This window comes from Bufo bufo, chromosome 4 (genome assembly GCF_905171765.1).
Source record: "Bufo bufo chromosome 4, aBufBuf1.1, whole genome shotgun sequence".
In the NCBI taxonomy this organism is placed as follows: domain Eukaryota; kingdom Metazoa; phylum Chordata; class Amphibia; order Anura; family Bufonidae; genus Bufo; species Bufo bufo.
The window spans coordinates 431,677,055-431,691,518 of record NC_053392.1 but is presented as its reverse complement, the minus strand read 5'-3'; the positions used below and the strand labels follow the sequence as shown (position 1 = coordinate 431,691,518).

Sequence of the window (14,464 nt, the reverse complement as noted above, 5' to 3'; positions counted from 1 at the left end):
CTTATATAACCAATTTTTTATTTTTTTTTACACCGCAACGGGCGCCCCCTGCTAAATGGCGCCCTAGGCGACTGCCTAGGTCGCCTTACTGGTGGCGCCGGCCCTGGAAATGAGCAGTGTATAACGTGATGGAAAAATGAATCAGGCCAGCAATGGAAGCAATATGGACAGTCACAATACATAAGTTCCTTGTATTAACTTTCTCTACATGATGAATGTCACTTGCTTTAATGGATTCCTTCATTTTCATAGCAAATTGATCTACAAAAGACTTCACATTTCCTATTTTGAGTTTTGGAAAATTCAGCAATGTCCAGAGACCTAATATTAGACATAGGACACCAACTTCAGGAATCCAAATTCACGGATTGTGAACAACCTAAACAGGTTTGCTCTCTTCTCAGCCACATCACTGAAGATGGCTCCGCCACACGTTCCCTGCCATGTAACCCGAGCACTGGCGCTGAGGGCAGACCACGTGACCTGGACGTCATCTGGCCGGGAACAGCTCCACGCTACAAACCCCATGATGGCCGCCTCCGTTACTGTCACCGAGCTCGGCTTCGTGCAAGAATGCGAACCTTGGCGGCTGCGTAGTCCCCAGTTCCCCAGTAAAGTAGGGGGGCGACCAGCCTGGCTGGGTGAAGTGGGGGTCCCCGGACCTGAAAGGCTGCAGTGCGGAGTTTGCATGAAGCCCCTGGCTCTCCTTCTCCAGGTGTACGCGCCCTGTACTGGCAGCTTTCATCGGACCGTCTTCCTGTTCACCTGCCGGGACCCCACGTGCCACCGGGTGGGCGAGAGCCGCGGCTATAAAGGTGGGTAGTGGGCAAGGTGGCACTGCCATGTCTGTGCTTGAAGGGACTAGTTGGTAGTGACTGGTTACTACTCCTACCAGCCAGGTCTGTCATACGGTGGTCTCCCTGCAACTGGGCAGACACCTGATGTGTGGCACCTGAACGCTCAGCCTGATACTCCCATGCATTCGGCTGAGCATGCATATGTAGTGATGGGAGGGGTTGAAATTCAACATGTGCAATGTCTTCCCCCAGCATCAGAAGGCCTCATACGACATTAGACCTCGGCTCAGTCCAGGAACTGCGGCTGTCATCCTTCACGGACCACACACGGCCGTGAGTAGCCTAATGGGCCACCTATATTGACTCTAATGGGCAGAGCTGCTTTCTGGAGGGGGCTGAGTGGAGATGAACCTGATCTGTGCATCTGATAGCTGTTCAGGCTGACAGCTAATCCTCTTGGAACTGGACAACCCCTTTAAAAGTGACTCTCTTATTCTGGTAGTTGCTGCAGAAGCGAATATACAGTATGCCATGTAGCATTAACAGGCAAATGTCTATGGCATACATTTCACGAAATCTAGGGGTTGTCTCACTTCAGTAAATAGTATTTACCATGTAGAGAAAGTTAGTACAAGGCACTTACTAATGCATTGTTATTATCCATAATGCTTTCTTTGCTGGCTGGATACATTTTTCCATCACATTATACACTGCTTGTTTCCATGGTTACGAATAGTGATGATTGAAGCGAGCTCTGGATCCTAGATCCGAAGTTGCTTGGGTCAAAACTTTGAATACTGTACGGAGATTCATCGCAGGTACAAGTTAAAATTCGTTATCACCAACGTCTCTCAGGGATTTGGTGAATAACTTCTGCATTCAATTTTTAAACTTGAAAACCATTTTGAAACCAGAATCCGAAGTCGGCTGGCTGGTACCTCGGTACTTGAGCTGACTTTGGATCGAAGCTTTAAAATGGTTTTCAAGTTCAAAAATCTAATCCTGAAGTTATTCACCAAATCCCTGTGAAACTTTGATAGCGAATTTCCCTCGCCGGGGCCCATACATGTTAATGATGCACGAAGACGGACCTCCATACAGTATTAAAACAAAGTTTTGAGCGAATCAACTTCGGAACTTGGATCTGAAGCTCGATTTGCTCATCCCTAGCTACGACCACCCTGCAATACATCAGCTATGGATAGGTCATCAGTATCTGATCGGTGGGGGTCCAACACCCAGGACCCTTAATGATCAGCTATTTGAGAAGGCACCAGCGTTCACAGTAGTGCCGCGTCCTTCTCTCAGCTCACCAAGCACAGCAACCGTCCAATTGATAGCAGCTATGCATAGTATCACAGCTCAGCCCCATTCACTTCAAGGGGCTGAACTGCGCCTAGACCTCGTGGCCGATGGACGTGATGTCATAAGCCTTAAGAAAAGTTGGAGAAGGCGGTGGTCAGAGAGGCAGGCTGCAGGCATTAGAGGTCTTTATTCCTGGAGAACCCCTTGAAAGTTTTTATTTAATTTTTTTTGTTTTTGTGTGGCCCATGACCAGACCACATGTTTAAAGGGGTTATCCCATGACTAATGTAAAAAATGAAAATCAGACATCATACAGTACATGATAACCTCTTTCTAACAAAGCTGGAACCAGATCTGTACCTCACATGGATCCAGAGATCTCCCCATTCAATGCTCTACTAGATTTATATCAAGCTGGCAGCTCAGGAGGTATGTCCATGCTCTCCCTATCACAACTCAGGAGGCAGCTGAGGGATGAAACTGAGCATGTGCGGCCTTCTCAGTGAGCTGGACAAAGAAATGAGAAAACAAAACAAACAGCAGGAGGCGCTATACAGATACATTTTATTGAATAACTCAGTGGCTATGCTACATTTTTAATAACATGCAATTACAAAAGTGTTCAGATTCAGGTGCTGGTTTTAAAACCTGTAGAAAATTTTTCATGGGACAACCCCTTTAAGACATGTCAGAAGATCATTTTGGCTAGATTTTCCCATTAAGTAATGTATTTGAAAGTTCATCATTGTATATTGTAACTTATGTAGATGTTTGCTTCTAGTGTTTAGAAACCAGCTGCCAAGGAAGAATGATACTTACTCTTACGGTCCACCTCCGGATTCACCCCCACAGTCTGAAGAATACTTCACAAGCTTTCAGTTGAAATGTGGTCTTCGGCTCTGTAGAGTATGCGGCTGCCTGGGGCCCAAGTCATGCTCAAAATGTCATAAAGTGAATTACTGTGACCGAGTGCATCAGCTAATGGACTGGAAGGCGCAGCACAAGGCACTGTGTGGTCCACAGTTTGGTAAGCTGTGCGTGCCCTCTGTTATCTTGCACAATTGGAATTACAGTTGGGAGGATAATGTTTTATTATTTGCAGTGTCTGAACATGCTGAGATACATTCAAAGGGCTTTAATCAACATTTCACACAAGCGAGTTGTACACTCCGGACTCGGAGCGTGAGTGTAACACAGCTCCCGCCCTGAACTTCCAGCACTGCCGGCAGTCACATAGCATTATATTGATTTATGATGCTATGTAACCCTAAGAGGTCTGGAATGTATAATGCTGTCAGTGTTATCCAATACATTCCAGAACTGTAAGGGTTACATAGCATCATAAATCAATCTAATGCTATGCGACCCCGGCAGTGTTATACTCGTGCTCCGAGTCCGGAGTATACAACTCGTTTGTGTGAAAACGGCCTTAAACGGAGTCTGATGAAACTTGTTTCAACCCCATTAAAGAGATTGTCCGGGATAATGAAAAATTCTCTGACAACCCCTATGATGTCTTAAAAATGAAAAACATTATATACTCACCTGTTTCTCCAGCGCCGTCCTCTGCAGCGCTGGTGCAGTGCAAGTCACCTTACTTGAATATAGCACGTGACTGCTATAGCCAATCACCATGCTCAGCAGGCTACACCTGAGAACAGTTTTTGGGTGCATCGGTGAGGTGGCAAATCCATGCATGGCACAGTAGTCGGTAACTTGTACAAGTGATGTGTGCAGAGGCAGCAATAATGCCTGTACAGGAAATTTTGCTTTCTGAGACAAGTCTTGTGCATATTTCTATGCATGAGACTTTCTTTGGTCTGGAGCTCTATGTAATCTGTTCGGTCTCTGCCATGTGCACCATTAATCCTGGCACGGGCGGCAGAAACTGAACAGGCCAGGCCGATACAGCGATCCTTATCAAAATGGGAGCCCAGCATGAACTGGAGCTGGGATCCTGCTGTAACGGCTGGCATTGGAGAGAACTCCGATGATGGCTGCTAAACTTCCTAGATGCTGCGGTCAATAGCGACTGTGGCATCTAGACAGTTTGAGTGATAGGACTCACTGTCGCAATCGGCTTCCCAGAAATGCAATCTCAGGGTGCTGATGTGCCATGGCCTATCACGACACGTTAAGTCATGTCTGCTGGTGGGCAAAAAAAAAAAAAGAATAAAGCTTGTTAAAAAAAAATGACTTTTTCTATAAAAAGGGGTTTTTATTTAGTGAAAGTGGTAAAAAAACACACATACTACACATTTATCACATTGTGCCTGCCACAACCCATATAATAACAATAACATGTTATTTATAACGCAAACAATATAAAAAAAATTCAAAAATTACAGAAGTGATTTATTTATTTTTTTATACTTTTTTTTTTATTTCCTGTTCACCTCCACCCCAGAAAATAATTCCATGTACCCCCAAAAATGGTACCAATAAAAAATACCCACAAAGAATCAGCAAACAACAAGCCCTCATGGCAACATCAACACAAAAATAAAATAAAAAGTTTTGGCCAGAAAAAGAATAAACAGCCACCCGATGTCTTATTTCGTACTCCTCTAAAAAGCTAAGAGTAGTATTTTTACTCTTCCGGAAAATTATGTAGCGTGACCTCTGAACGTACCTGGATTCAGTTCCCCATTGCTGCAGCCAATCATTGCCCTTAGCTGTAGATTGCAGAGGTCAGTGATTGGCTGCAGCAGTCATGTGCCATATCAAGGCACATCACCGATGCGGTTTGAAAACAAAAAGAAGAGTACTGTAGGAGCGCCGCAGAGAATGGCGCTGGAGTAAGGGGTGAATGTATGATTGTTTTTTATTTTACAGCATTGTAGAGGTTGTCCGAGAATTTTAATTATCCTGGATAACCCCCTTTTAAACTAGCACCATGCCTTGTAGGGCTAGCTCAGTGGAATGTAATGATACGTTTCAGCAATCTGTTGATTAATTCTGGGGGGAAAAAAATTTACTTTTAATCTCTATGTAAATGAGCAGTTAAGTTCGCTGAGGGCGGGCTCGAGTCTCTGTACATACTTGCTCCTTCTCCGCCAGCCCCTCACTATCCTTCACTGACAGGGCCAGCTGAGCTGGTCCTCGAGGCATAGTGCCTGGCTAGGGTACGGCAACACAGTCAGGTTTCCTGATACAGGTTTTTAAAGCCAAAAACTGGATTGAATCTAAAAAGTTGTATCTGTCCTTTATACTTTCTGTCCTTTTTATAATCCGCTCCTGATTTTGGCTTTCAAAACTGCATCAGGAAACCTGACCATGTGACTTTACCCCTAAACAGAATTTTGTGATAACAGATTCCCTTTAACTGCATGACTGCTGTGATCCTAGAATTGAGATCCCAAGTCACTTGTTACACAATTATGACAAGGCGTTAGAATGGAGTGAAGGTAGGGCCTGTAGCCTGCCATACCGTTCAATCTCTATTAGGGTTCTTTCGATACCATAAGAAAGTATTGCGATACTCAATACCATTCGATACCACGCGGAAAAAAATAGGAGATATTTTTAAATATTTTAATAGTTTGGACTTTTCTGACGTGGCGATATATAATATTTTATTTTTTTATTGTTTATATATTTTATATGTAAAATTGGGAAAGGGGTGATTTATAATATTTTTTATACAGTTTATTTAATAACTATTTCCCCCCTTAGGGGCTAGAACCTGGGATTGTCTATTCACCCTAATAGAGCTCTATTAGTATAAATTACTGCCCTGGCATTTTAGGGGCCCCAAAGCATGAGAAGAAGTCTGGTATCCAAATGTCTAAAAATGCCCTCCTAAAAGGAATTTGGGCCCCTTTGCGCATCTAGGCTGCAAAAAAGTGTCACACATCTGGTATCGCCGTACTCAGGAGAAGTTGGGGAATGTGTTTTGGGGTGTCATTTTACATATACCCATGGTGGGTACCTGCACAGTCTGAAAATGGCAGCACTGATTTGATAGTCAGTCTGTGCAGGTACACACACCCAACTTGTTACCACCCCTCTGTACCCTTACTGATGTAACAGCGGCTGCTGTACGCCGCTATTCCCCCGCTTATCGATGCAGTTTCGGGCACCACGCTCAGTGGTGACCTTTGGTCGGTGCTTCCCATTTCACCACAGCTTCCACTCAGCCCTGGACACAGCATGAGGTCGGTTGGTTTTGTGTTACACTGCTCTAAGGTCGGAGCGCATTACTCTCTGAGCTGTGTGGGTTAGGTCAGGTGATCTCGCTGACCAACCCTGGCTCTCCTGCAGGTATTTAAGTGGCTCAGCCCTCTTCCCAGATGCCTCGGTGTCAAGGTCCCTGAGTTGTTGATTCCTGATACTCTTGTGTGCTCCTGATTTATACTTCGTTCCTAGACTCTGTTTATCGTCTGATCCCTGCCTGCTTGCCTTGTCTCTCATGTTGCCGACCCGGATTGCCTGACCTGTACCTGTTCCGCCTGCCCTGACCTTTTGCCTGTCTGACTACGCCTCTGCCTCATCCTTCGGTACTGCACTGTGGCTCCTGGTAACGACCCCGCCTGCCTGACTATATATATCATTCGCAATAGCATGGCCACAGATTTCAATTTCCTGAAGTGGTTTGGGAAGATTAGAAGCAGCAAGTGCGATCTTTATCATGTGCGATTTTTTTTATTTTTTTTTTATTTTTTATTATGGACTCACTGTGATATGCATTGAAAACAACACAACCATCTGTATTGTTTTGTTTTAAATTATTAATTTTTGTTTTCAATTTACAGATAGTATTTTATGGGAATTTTATATATTCCATTATCATACATTTAGGCAATAAAACTCTTTAGGGGGAGCTCTTTTCTATCCTTTGAGAAGGATGGTTGTCACTAACCTCAAGTGACCTGTAGAACCAGCTTAGAAAAGATATTAAAGGGGTTGTCTCACAAAGAAGACCTCATTTCCATTGAAGCCACTGTGGATGCAGTAGGGAATGTGTAATATAACAAGTGGCTGTTCTACTGACAGTGTTAATACATTGACCCCTCTAGTCTACATATCTCCAGTCTGACTCGTGGAGCATCAGAACAAAAGGCAAAAATTCAACTTAATACATAATGAATATTAGGTTTTATTTTTTTCCTCCAAAGAAAGGAAAGGAGACGCCCATTTAGGATGTAGACACTGGGAGCACATAACCTAGGAGTGCTCTTGCAGTGATTTTAAAATTTAACAGTTTTCATCTCTTTCCAGATGCACACAGAGTTGAGGTTGCAGACCATGGATTTTTATTTCCAGAATATGAGCTTGTTACAGAAGCAGAAGAGCTGGATTCTGATGCAAGTCTGGATGATGATTCCACAATGAGCCAAATGGATATGGAGTCATCGACATTAAATTCGTCATCAAATCTTGGTAAAGCAGGCGTTCTTAAAGGACTTTACTTTTCATGTAAATGTCTTTTCAAGTGAAGTACTGATGGCACACAACTGTGATTGAAGGGGGTACAGCGGTTGTGCCTGTAGAATTACTTGCGGAGGGTGATGCATGTGATTAGTGTGATCCTTAAGGGGTCATCCAACCCCTATAATGACCCTGCTCCCCGGCACCACGTCGCTCCTGATCCCCGCTGCTGCATCTCTAGGGACGAGTCTCCCTAACATCGTGGTGACGGTAGGGAGGCTTGTCCCCATCGAAGCTTGCTATTGGCTTCTTCCCCCATCGCCAGATATTTTGATCCGAGCGACGGGGAGATGCAGCGGCAGCCTTGCGGGGAGCAGGATCTATGCGGGGAACAGGGTAAGTATCATCTATATGAGGGGCATTAGGGGGGGGTCATTATAGGGGTTGGATAACCCCTTTAACCTGTTTACAATCCATAACATAACTATATGTCAGCAGAGAGCGACAGAAGTATGGAGCAGTCGCACAACCTGACTATGCTCCACATTTTGCTGGTGTAGAGTCTGCGCAGCTCCTGCACTATAGCTGGCTGTGGTTCTGCTTCTGACACTGCACCTGGCTACTGTTGGCCCACTACCCACCTCATCTGCCCCCCCCCCCCCCCCCCCCCCCCCCCTTCTCAGTTTCAGAGACAGCAGGAAGGAGGAGGGGGAATTGTGCATTGCTGAGTAAGCTACTAGAGAGGGAGGAGTGGACTCGGGGACTGCAAGCTATGTAGTGAGTGAAGAGAACCTCTGCAGGAGGGGTTATACAGGCAGCATCACAGAGAGATGCTGCACACCTTAGCATCATAGCAGCATGTTTGTACAGTGAAGACAATATCCTTTATGGGCTCTAGAAGAAGGCAGTTCAGTAAAAAAGGCCTCTGTATTTGTAAGCCAAAACCAGGAGCGGATCCTAAACACATAAGAGGTACAAAACTTTCAATGATATTATTTCTCTGTGTATGTTCCACTCTTGCTTAAGCCTTAGATACTGCAACAAAATACCAACCGTAATACTACCGTGTGAAAGTGGCATTAAGGGGTATCTACCATTTTTACAAACATTTGGCATGTCATAGTGACAGGGAATCTTGCATGGCTGTTTTGCTGGATGAAGATCTGTTATGTTATACAGCACTGTTGGATTTTTCTTTCAGAATCTTCTATGGATGAATTGAAGTTAAACGAAGATGAATTGAATGCAATGGCAAAGCATGAGAGTGAAGAAGACAAGGCTTTTAGCAGGTTCAAAAAGCGGATTTCAATTGAACCTGAGCAGGTATTCTATGCTAACCTAAAGGATCCTAAAACTATATAATCATATATAATATTCTGGAAAACCCTTTTAAGCCACTATTAACTATCAAGGGAAGGCCAGTCGTCTGTAGCGACGCAAGTGGCCATGTCTGTGCCTCTGCCTGCAGATGGAAGAACAGGAGCCAGAGCGCAGAACCGGAGTGGGGAGCAGGTAGAGATGCATCTTTCAGAAGGTGATGCATACTAGGTGCCTTCCTTTGATAGTCAGTGTTCTTGGAAAACCCCTTTAAGGCTTCGTTCACATCACTGTTCAGCCTTTCCGTTCTCCTGGGGTCTGTTAGGTTTCCGCTCAGAAGAAGATTTTGGAGCGGAGACAAAAGTAGTGCATGCAGTGCATTATAGTCTATGGGGTCCTTAGGTTCCATTCGGCTCAGTTATGTGCCGAATATTTCCTTTCCGTTCTCTTGCTTCTAAACAGAGCAGGAGAACGGAAAGGCTGAATGGTGATGTGAACGAAGCCTAAAAGGGATGATTAAGTTATTTAAGTAAAAGCACTAAAAAGTGATAAAATAGATGGTATACACACTAGTTAATTCCCCTATCCTCTGTATATTAATAAAGGTCCTCAATGCTTTTCCTGAATATAATGGTATCTCAATTTATGGGTACTAGATTTCTAGTGAAGGGATGTTGACACAGGGATTTACTCTGCTGTATTAGAAGTTGTGCAGGAATTTGGACCTCTAATTTGGGGCGTTTTGGCATCTGTCATGGGTTTTTTGCCGCCTTCAGAAGGACCTGTGCCTTTTTTAACCTTTATTATCCGTGTTACAGTTAATACTAACATTTAGTTCAAGCAGTGCGCCAGTCTCTCCAATAGTGCAGTGTGCTGTAAACCACTAAAGCCAGTGAGTGGCTGCAGCAGTATATGGTATGTCAACCCCTGCAGCCACAAAATATGTCCTTGGCTGCAGGCTGGGGAGTGGCAGCACTGGATCAGAGAGGCCTCAGAATATGAGTGTAAGGGCTGTTTCACACGAGCGGATGCCGTGCGTGACATCCGCTCCGTGAATGAGAGCCAAGACCCGATGCAGACAGCAGAGACACGGAGCAGTAACATGATTGATAATGCTCCGTGCCTCTCTGTGATCTCTTTACTACGAAATCACAGTGACAACTTTATCTCACTGTGATTTCGTAGTAAAGAGATCACAGAGAGGCACGGAGCATTATCAGTCATGTTAATGCTCCGTGCTTCTGCAGTCTGCATCGGGTCTTGGCTGTCATTCACGGAGCGGATGTCACGCACGGCATCCGCTCGTGTGAAACAGCCCTAAGGCTTTATCAGGCCCCAGGCAGTTTCAAGAAATAAAGGGAGTGTCCACATTTTTATATTTTTCTTTTACACGTACCACAACATAACTGCACATTGTTGGTGCAGTGTAAGTGTATGGAGCATGCTCACAGGCAGACCCTGCTCCATACATGGAGAGTGCAATCTGTCATACAACTGGTACCCAGTCGCAATGACTGCGATCAGAGAATGCATATTCTGGTCATTTGACCCATCGGATGCCACAGTCAATAGCAACTGCAGCATCTAAGGGGTAAGATAGAGGGAGAGGGCTCCCTCTGTCCACCAATCGGGGCCCATGCGATAAAATTGTGTGCTTCTGTTCGGTTGCTATGATGGCCTGGGGCCTTGTGAAGGCTCTCAGCGCTGAAAAAGCGAGGATGTTATTGATAAAAAATATATTTTATTAAATTCCATAGCACAATCAATACAGGTCAAGTCAAAAGAGATAAGACAAGAAGTACCGAGCCTCTAGATGGGGCTCAACAATGTGGAGAATCACACTTGAGGAAAGTTGCACCTTAGCAGAGAAGGTTACAACAGTTATGGGGGGCAGATGACAGTGGAGTAATGGGAGGTGCCAAAACCTATCCCCACGACCATGGAAAATACCATCCAATCTGTCCTAGCATCCCCCATGAAAGACCCAGGTGGATAATAGGACAGCGGCTATATGATAGTGTGACTGATGATTGCTGTGATAGTAACTAATGCTGCCTGTCCAACCCACACAGAGTCTCACGTTACATACCCATGTTGTTGCTGCTCATTGGTGACAATGGATCCCCAAGTGCCTCAATCTCGACATGTGTTTCGCCACGTAGGCTTCATCAGGAGGTATTTCCTGACGAAATCCAACGGCATCGCATCTATGGCACCTGGAGTGGCTAATCCTGCCCATCTTTTGAAGTCTGGTGGGCGTGAGATAGCTACAATGAAGGATAAAAAGCTGGATCATCCTATTATTTATAGAGGGTGATACCTTAGTCGGAGCCATTAATGCCTCCTCCCAATCCTCAGAAGACAAAGATGGTATTAGCAACTTCCATCTGCCCTCAACGGCCAACGGGGCCACCAGCAGGCGGCAGCCCAACAAGTGTGTGTATATAGCGCTGAGACTATGCCTCTCGGGCCTTGCGATTTTAAAACCCCTATGATAGGGTATTTAGAAATACTCCTGTTATCACCTCTGAATTGGGCCTGTAGTGCATGTCTCAATTGGAGATACCTGAAGAAAAGAGTACGGGACACCTGAAACTTATCCTGAATCTGGGAGAATGATCTAAGCTGCCCGCTCTCATATAGATCACCCAAAGTGAGTATACCATGCCTCTTCCAGTCAGACACACCCTCCAGCTTTACCAGATGTGGGAACATACAGTTATCCCATACAGGGACTTCACTTGGCAAATCCTTGTAGGAATTTAACTTAGATGCCTGCCATATCTGATGGGCTAGCTTATGTACTGGGAGAAGATTTTTTTGAATATGGCGAGATCCCTCCAGAACGGGCCACAGCGTAGGGACTTGCAAATATTCGTGCAGGTAGCATTCTGCGTTTGGGCTTGGGGCATCGGTGACCCAATATCTCAGAAATCTAAGTTGACTTGCAATATAATAAAGAAAGAAGTCTGGAAGGGAAGCTCCTCCCTGTAGCCTCGGCCTCTGTAAAACTGACAGTGAGAGTTTCCTCCTAGATTTACCCCATACAAAGGAGGCTATAATAGCATGGATACGTTTAAAAAATCCCCTGGGGACTGGCGTACAGGCGTGGGACAGCAAGTATAAACCCTTGGGCAAGAGTACCATCTTTACCAGATTCAATCTACCCATAACCGACAAAGGGAGGGTCTCCCATGTTTTAACCTCATCTTGGAATATGGTCTCTAAGGGTTCAATATTCAATACATAGGAGAGTTGGGGCTCTTTAGTGATTATTACCCCTAAGTATTTAAACCTATCATCTACAGGCAGGTTGTTTCGACAACTAGGCCAATCATGGTTCCAGAGTGGCATGATGGCAGACTTGCCCCAGTTTATGTGCAGCCCGGAGTATTGCCCAAAGCGCTCTATGATTTCAATAGCTCTTAGTAGAGATACTTCCGGTTCCGACATAAAGAGGATCAAGTCGTCTGCATACAGTCCAATCCTGTCTTCCCTATCTCCCTCGCAGACACCTGCATAAACCTGGTCCTGTCTAAATCTAATGGCCAGATGCTCTATGGCAATTGCAAACAGCAAAGGCGAGAGCGGGCATCCCTGCCTCGTGCCTCTGAGTAAGGGGAACCTATCAGAGTGGGAACCGTTCAGTTGGATGCTAGCAGTGGGTTTTTTATATAATATTTCTATCCATTTAATGAATTTAGGACCGAAGCCAAAGCTGCCCAGCACTGCAGTCAAAAAGGGCCATTCCAACGAGTCGAAAGCCTTGGCCGTGTCCAGTGAGGCCAAAGCCCATCTCTCCTTCTTAGCTACCCCCAGCTGCGCAATTACTTGAGCCCTCCTAATGTTGTCTGATGTGGACCTTCCAGGCATGAAGCCCGACTGATCAGAGTGAATTATTGACGTGATGACCTTATTCAATCTATTGGCTATAATTCTGGTCAGGATTTTATAGTCCAAGTTTAAAAGTGAAATTGGACGATAAGATACACATTCCAATGGGTCCTTGCCAGGCTTCAAGATCACAACAATGGATGCATCATACATGGAATCTGACAAGGAGCCACGGGAGTGCGCCGCTCGGTACAGGTTCAGTAACTGAGGGTTTAGATTTTACCCATACTTAGAATATACCTCAACCGGAATGCCATCTGGGCCTGGGGCTTTCCCTGTCGGTAGATCCTTAATGGCTCTCTCCACTTCCTCTAATGTAATATCCTCCTCCATAAGACCCTTATCTAGGTCCGCTAGCCGAGGATGAGACACTTCAGTGAGGTAGGACTCTAATTCTAGCCCTGAGTAAGTAGCTGCTGATTTGTATAGGTCTCTGTAAAAATTATGAAAGCATTTCAATATATCTTGCACCGATTCCATTATGCGGCCGTCAGTCTCCTGTATCCTGAGTACCGGGGGAGACATATTATTAGTGCGTGCTATATGCGCAAGTAACTTCCCTGTCTGATTGCCTGTTTCAAACGCCTGTTGCTTAAGGAAGAAGAGCTTCCTTTTGCTCTTCTCCTCCAGATGCAGCATGTACATTCTCCCTCTGGATAACCACTCTAATCTGCGCTCTTCTGAGGGGGACTCAGTGAACGCCCTCTCTGCCTCCTTACAGCTGGTATGTAAATCATTTTCCTTACGTTGCGAATCTCTCTTAACGTATGAGATGGAGGATTTGATGCAACCTCTAAGGTACGCTTTCATTGTCTCCCAAAGCAATAGAGCGTCTGTAGACTCGCCCTGTACCTCAAAGAACATCCTCAACTGATCAGGGATTCTGTCATTTAAACCAAACAAGGACAGCCAGAAAGGGTGTATACGCATCTTACTGCCAGCGCCGGCATGATCAGTCAGGGCCAACTCCGCCAACAATGGGGCATGGTCGGAAGGGCCCTGTGGTCCGTGCCTAATATTCACCAGGTCAGTATATACTATGGCATTGCCAAACAAATAGTCAATTCTGGACAGGGCTCCCCTGGCAGGGGTAAAGCAAGAGTATTCCCTCGTTAGTGGGTTCCTGGCTCTCCACATATCTACCCATCCCATCTCCTGCGATATTCTGGCAAGAACCGTGCTGTTCCCTCCCGTCCCTCCTCTATCTGCCCTACAGCTTAATCTGTCTAAATCCTCACTGACTACTTGATTAAAGTCTCCCATACATATGAAACGGGCATTGGGATAGTTAGCCACAAAACCCGTGACTGCTTGTAGAAGGGATAAAGATGCAGGAGGGGAATTATACAAATTAACAATCACATAGGGGACACAGTTAATATGAGCATGTATGAAGATGTACTGCCCTCCCTGATCTACAGCTGAGTAGTGAATCTGAGGCTTCTATGGAACAGCAGGGCCACACCTCTGGAGTGAGAACTCCCATATGAGTTGAATAAGTGTTGCGCCCAGGGCTTTTTCAACCTATTCCCTGTTTCCGGTGTGAGATGGGTTTCTTGAAGGCCCAGAATATGAGGATTAAAGGAGCGTATTTGAGAAAAAATCGCAATCCTCTTATTAGGGTCTCCCAGTCCCCTCACGTTCCATGACATCACTCTCATGGAGGCCATGGAATCACCAGGTTTGAATCAAGGACAAATACCCACATCCACATTGCATACACTGACAGTTTAGGCATTTGATCAACATAGAGCAGAGACTCCCCTGTTGCTATCATGAAG

General features: G+C 45.2%; 1 protein-coding gene across 1 annotated transcript in view; it reads left to right on the top strand.

Moving 5' to 3' along the window:
- Nucleotides 1-489: 489 nt before the first annotated feature.
- PDCD2 (programmed cell death 2) overlaps nt 490-14,464 on the top strand; it is a 31,866-nt gene continuing 17,891 nt past the window's right edge. The window contains exons 1-4 of the mRNA XM_040429347.1: nt 490-815; nt 2,884-3,129; nt 7,323-7,484; nt 8,674-8,795. Of these exons, the coding sequence (XP_040285281.1) occupies nt 527-815; nt 2,884-3,129; nt 7,323-7,484; nt 8,674-8,795 (819 nt within the window). The 5' untranslated portion in view covers nt 490-526. The remainder of the gene's footprint in view (nt 816-2,883; nt 3,130-7,322; nt 7,485-8,673; nt 8,796-14,464) is intronic.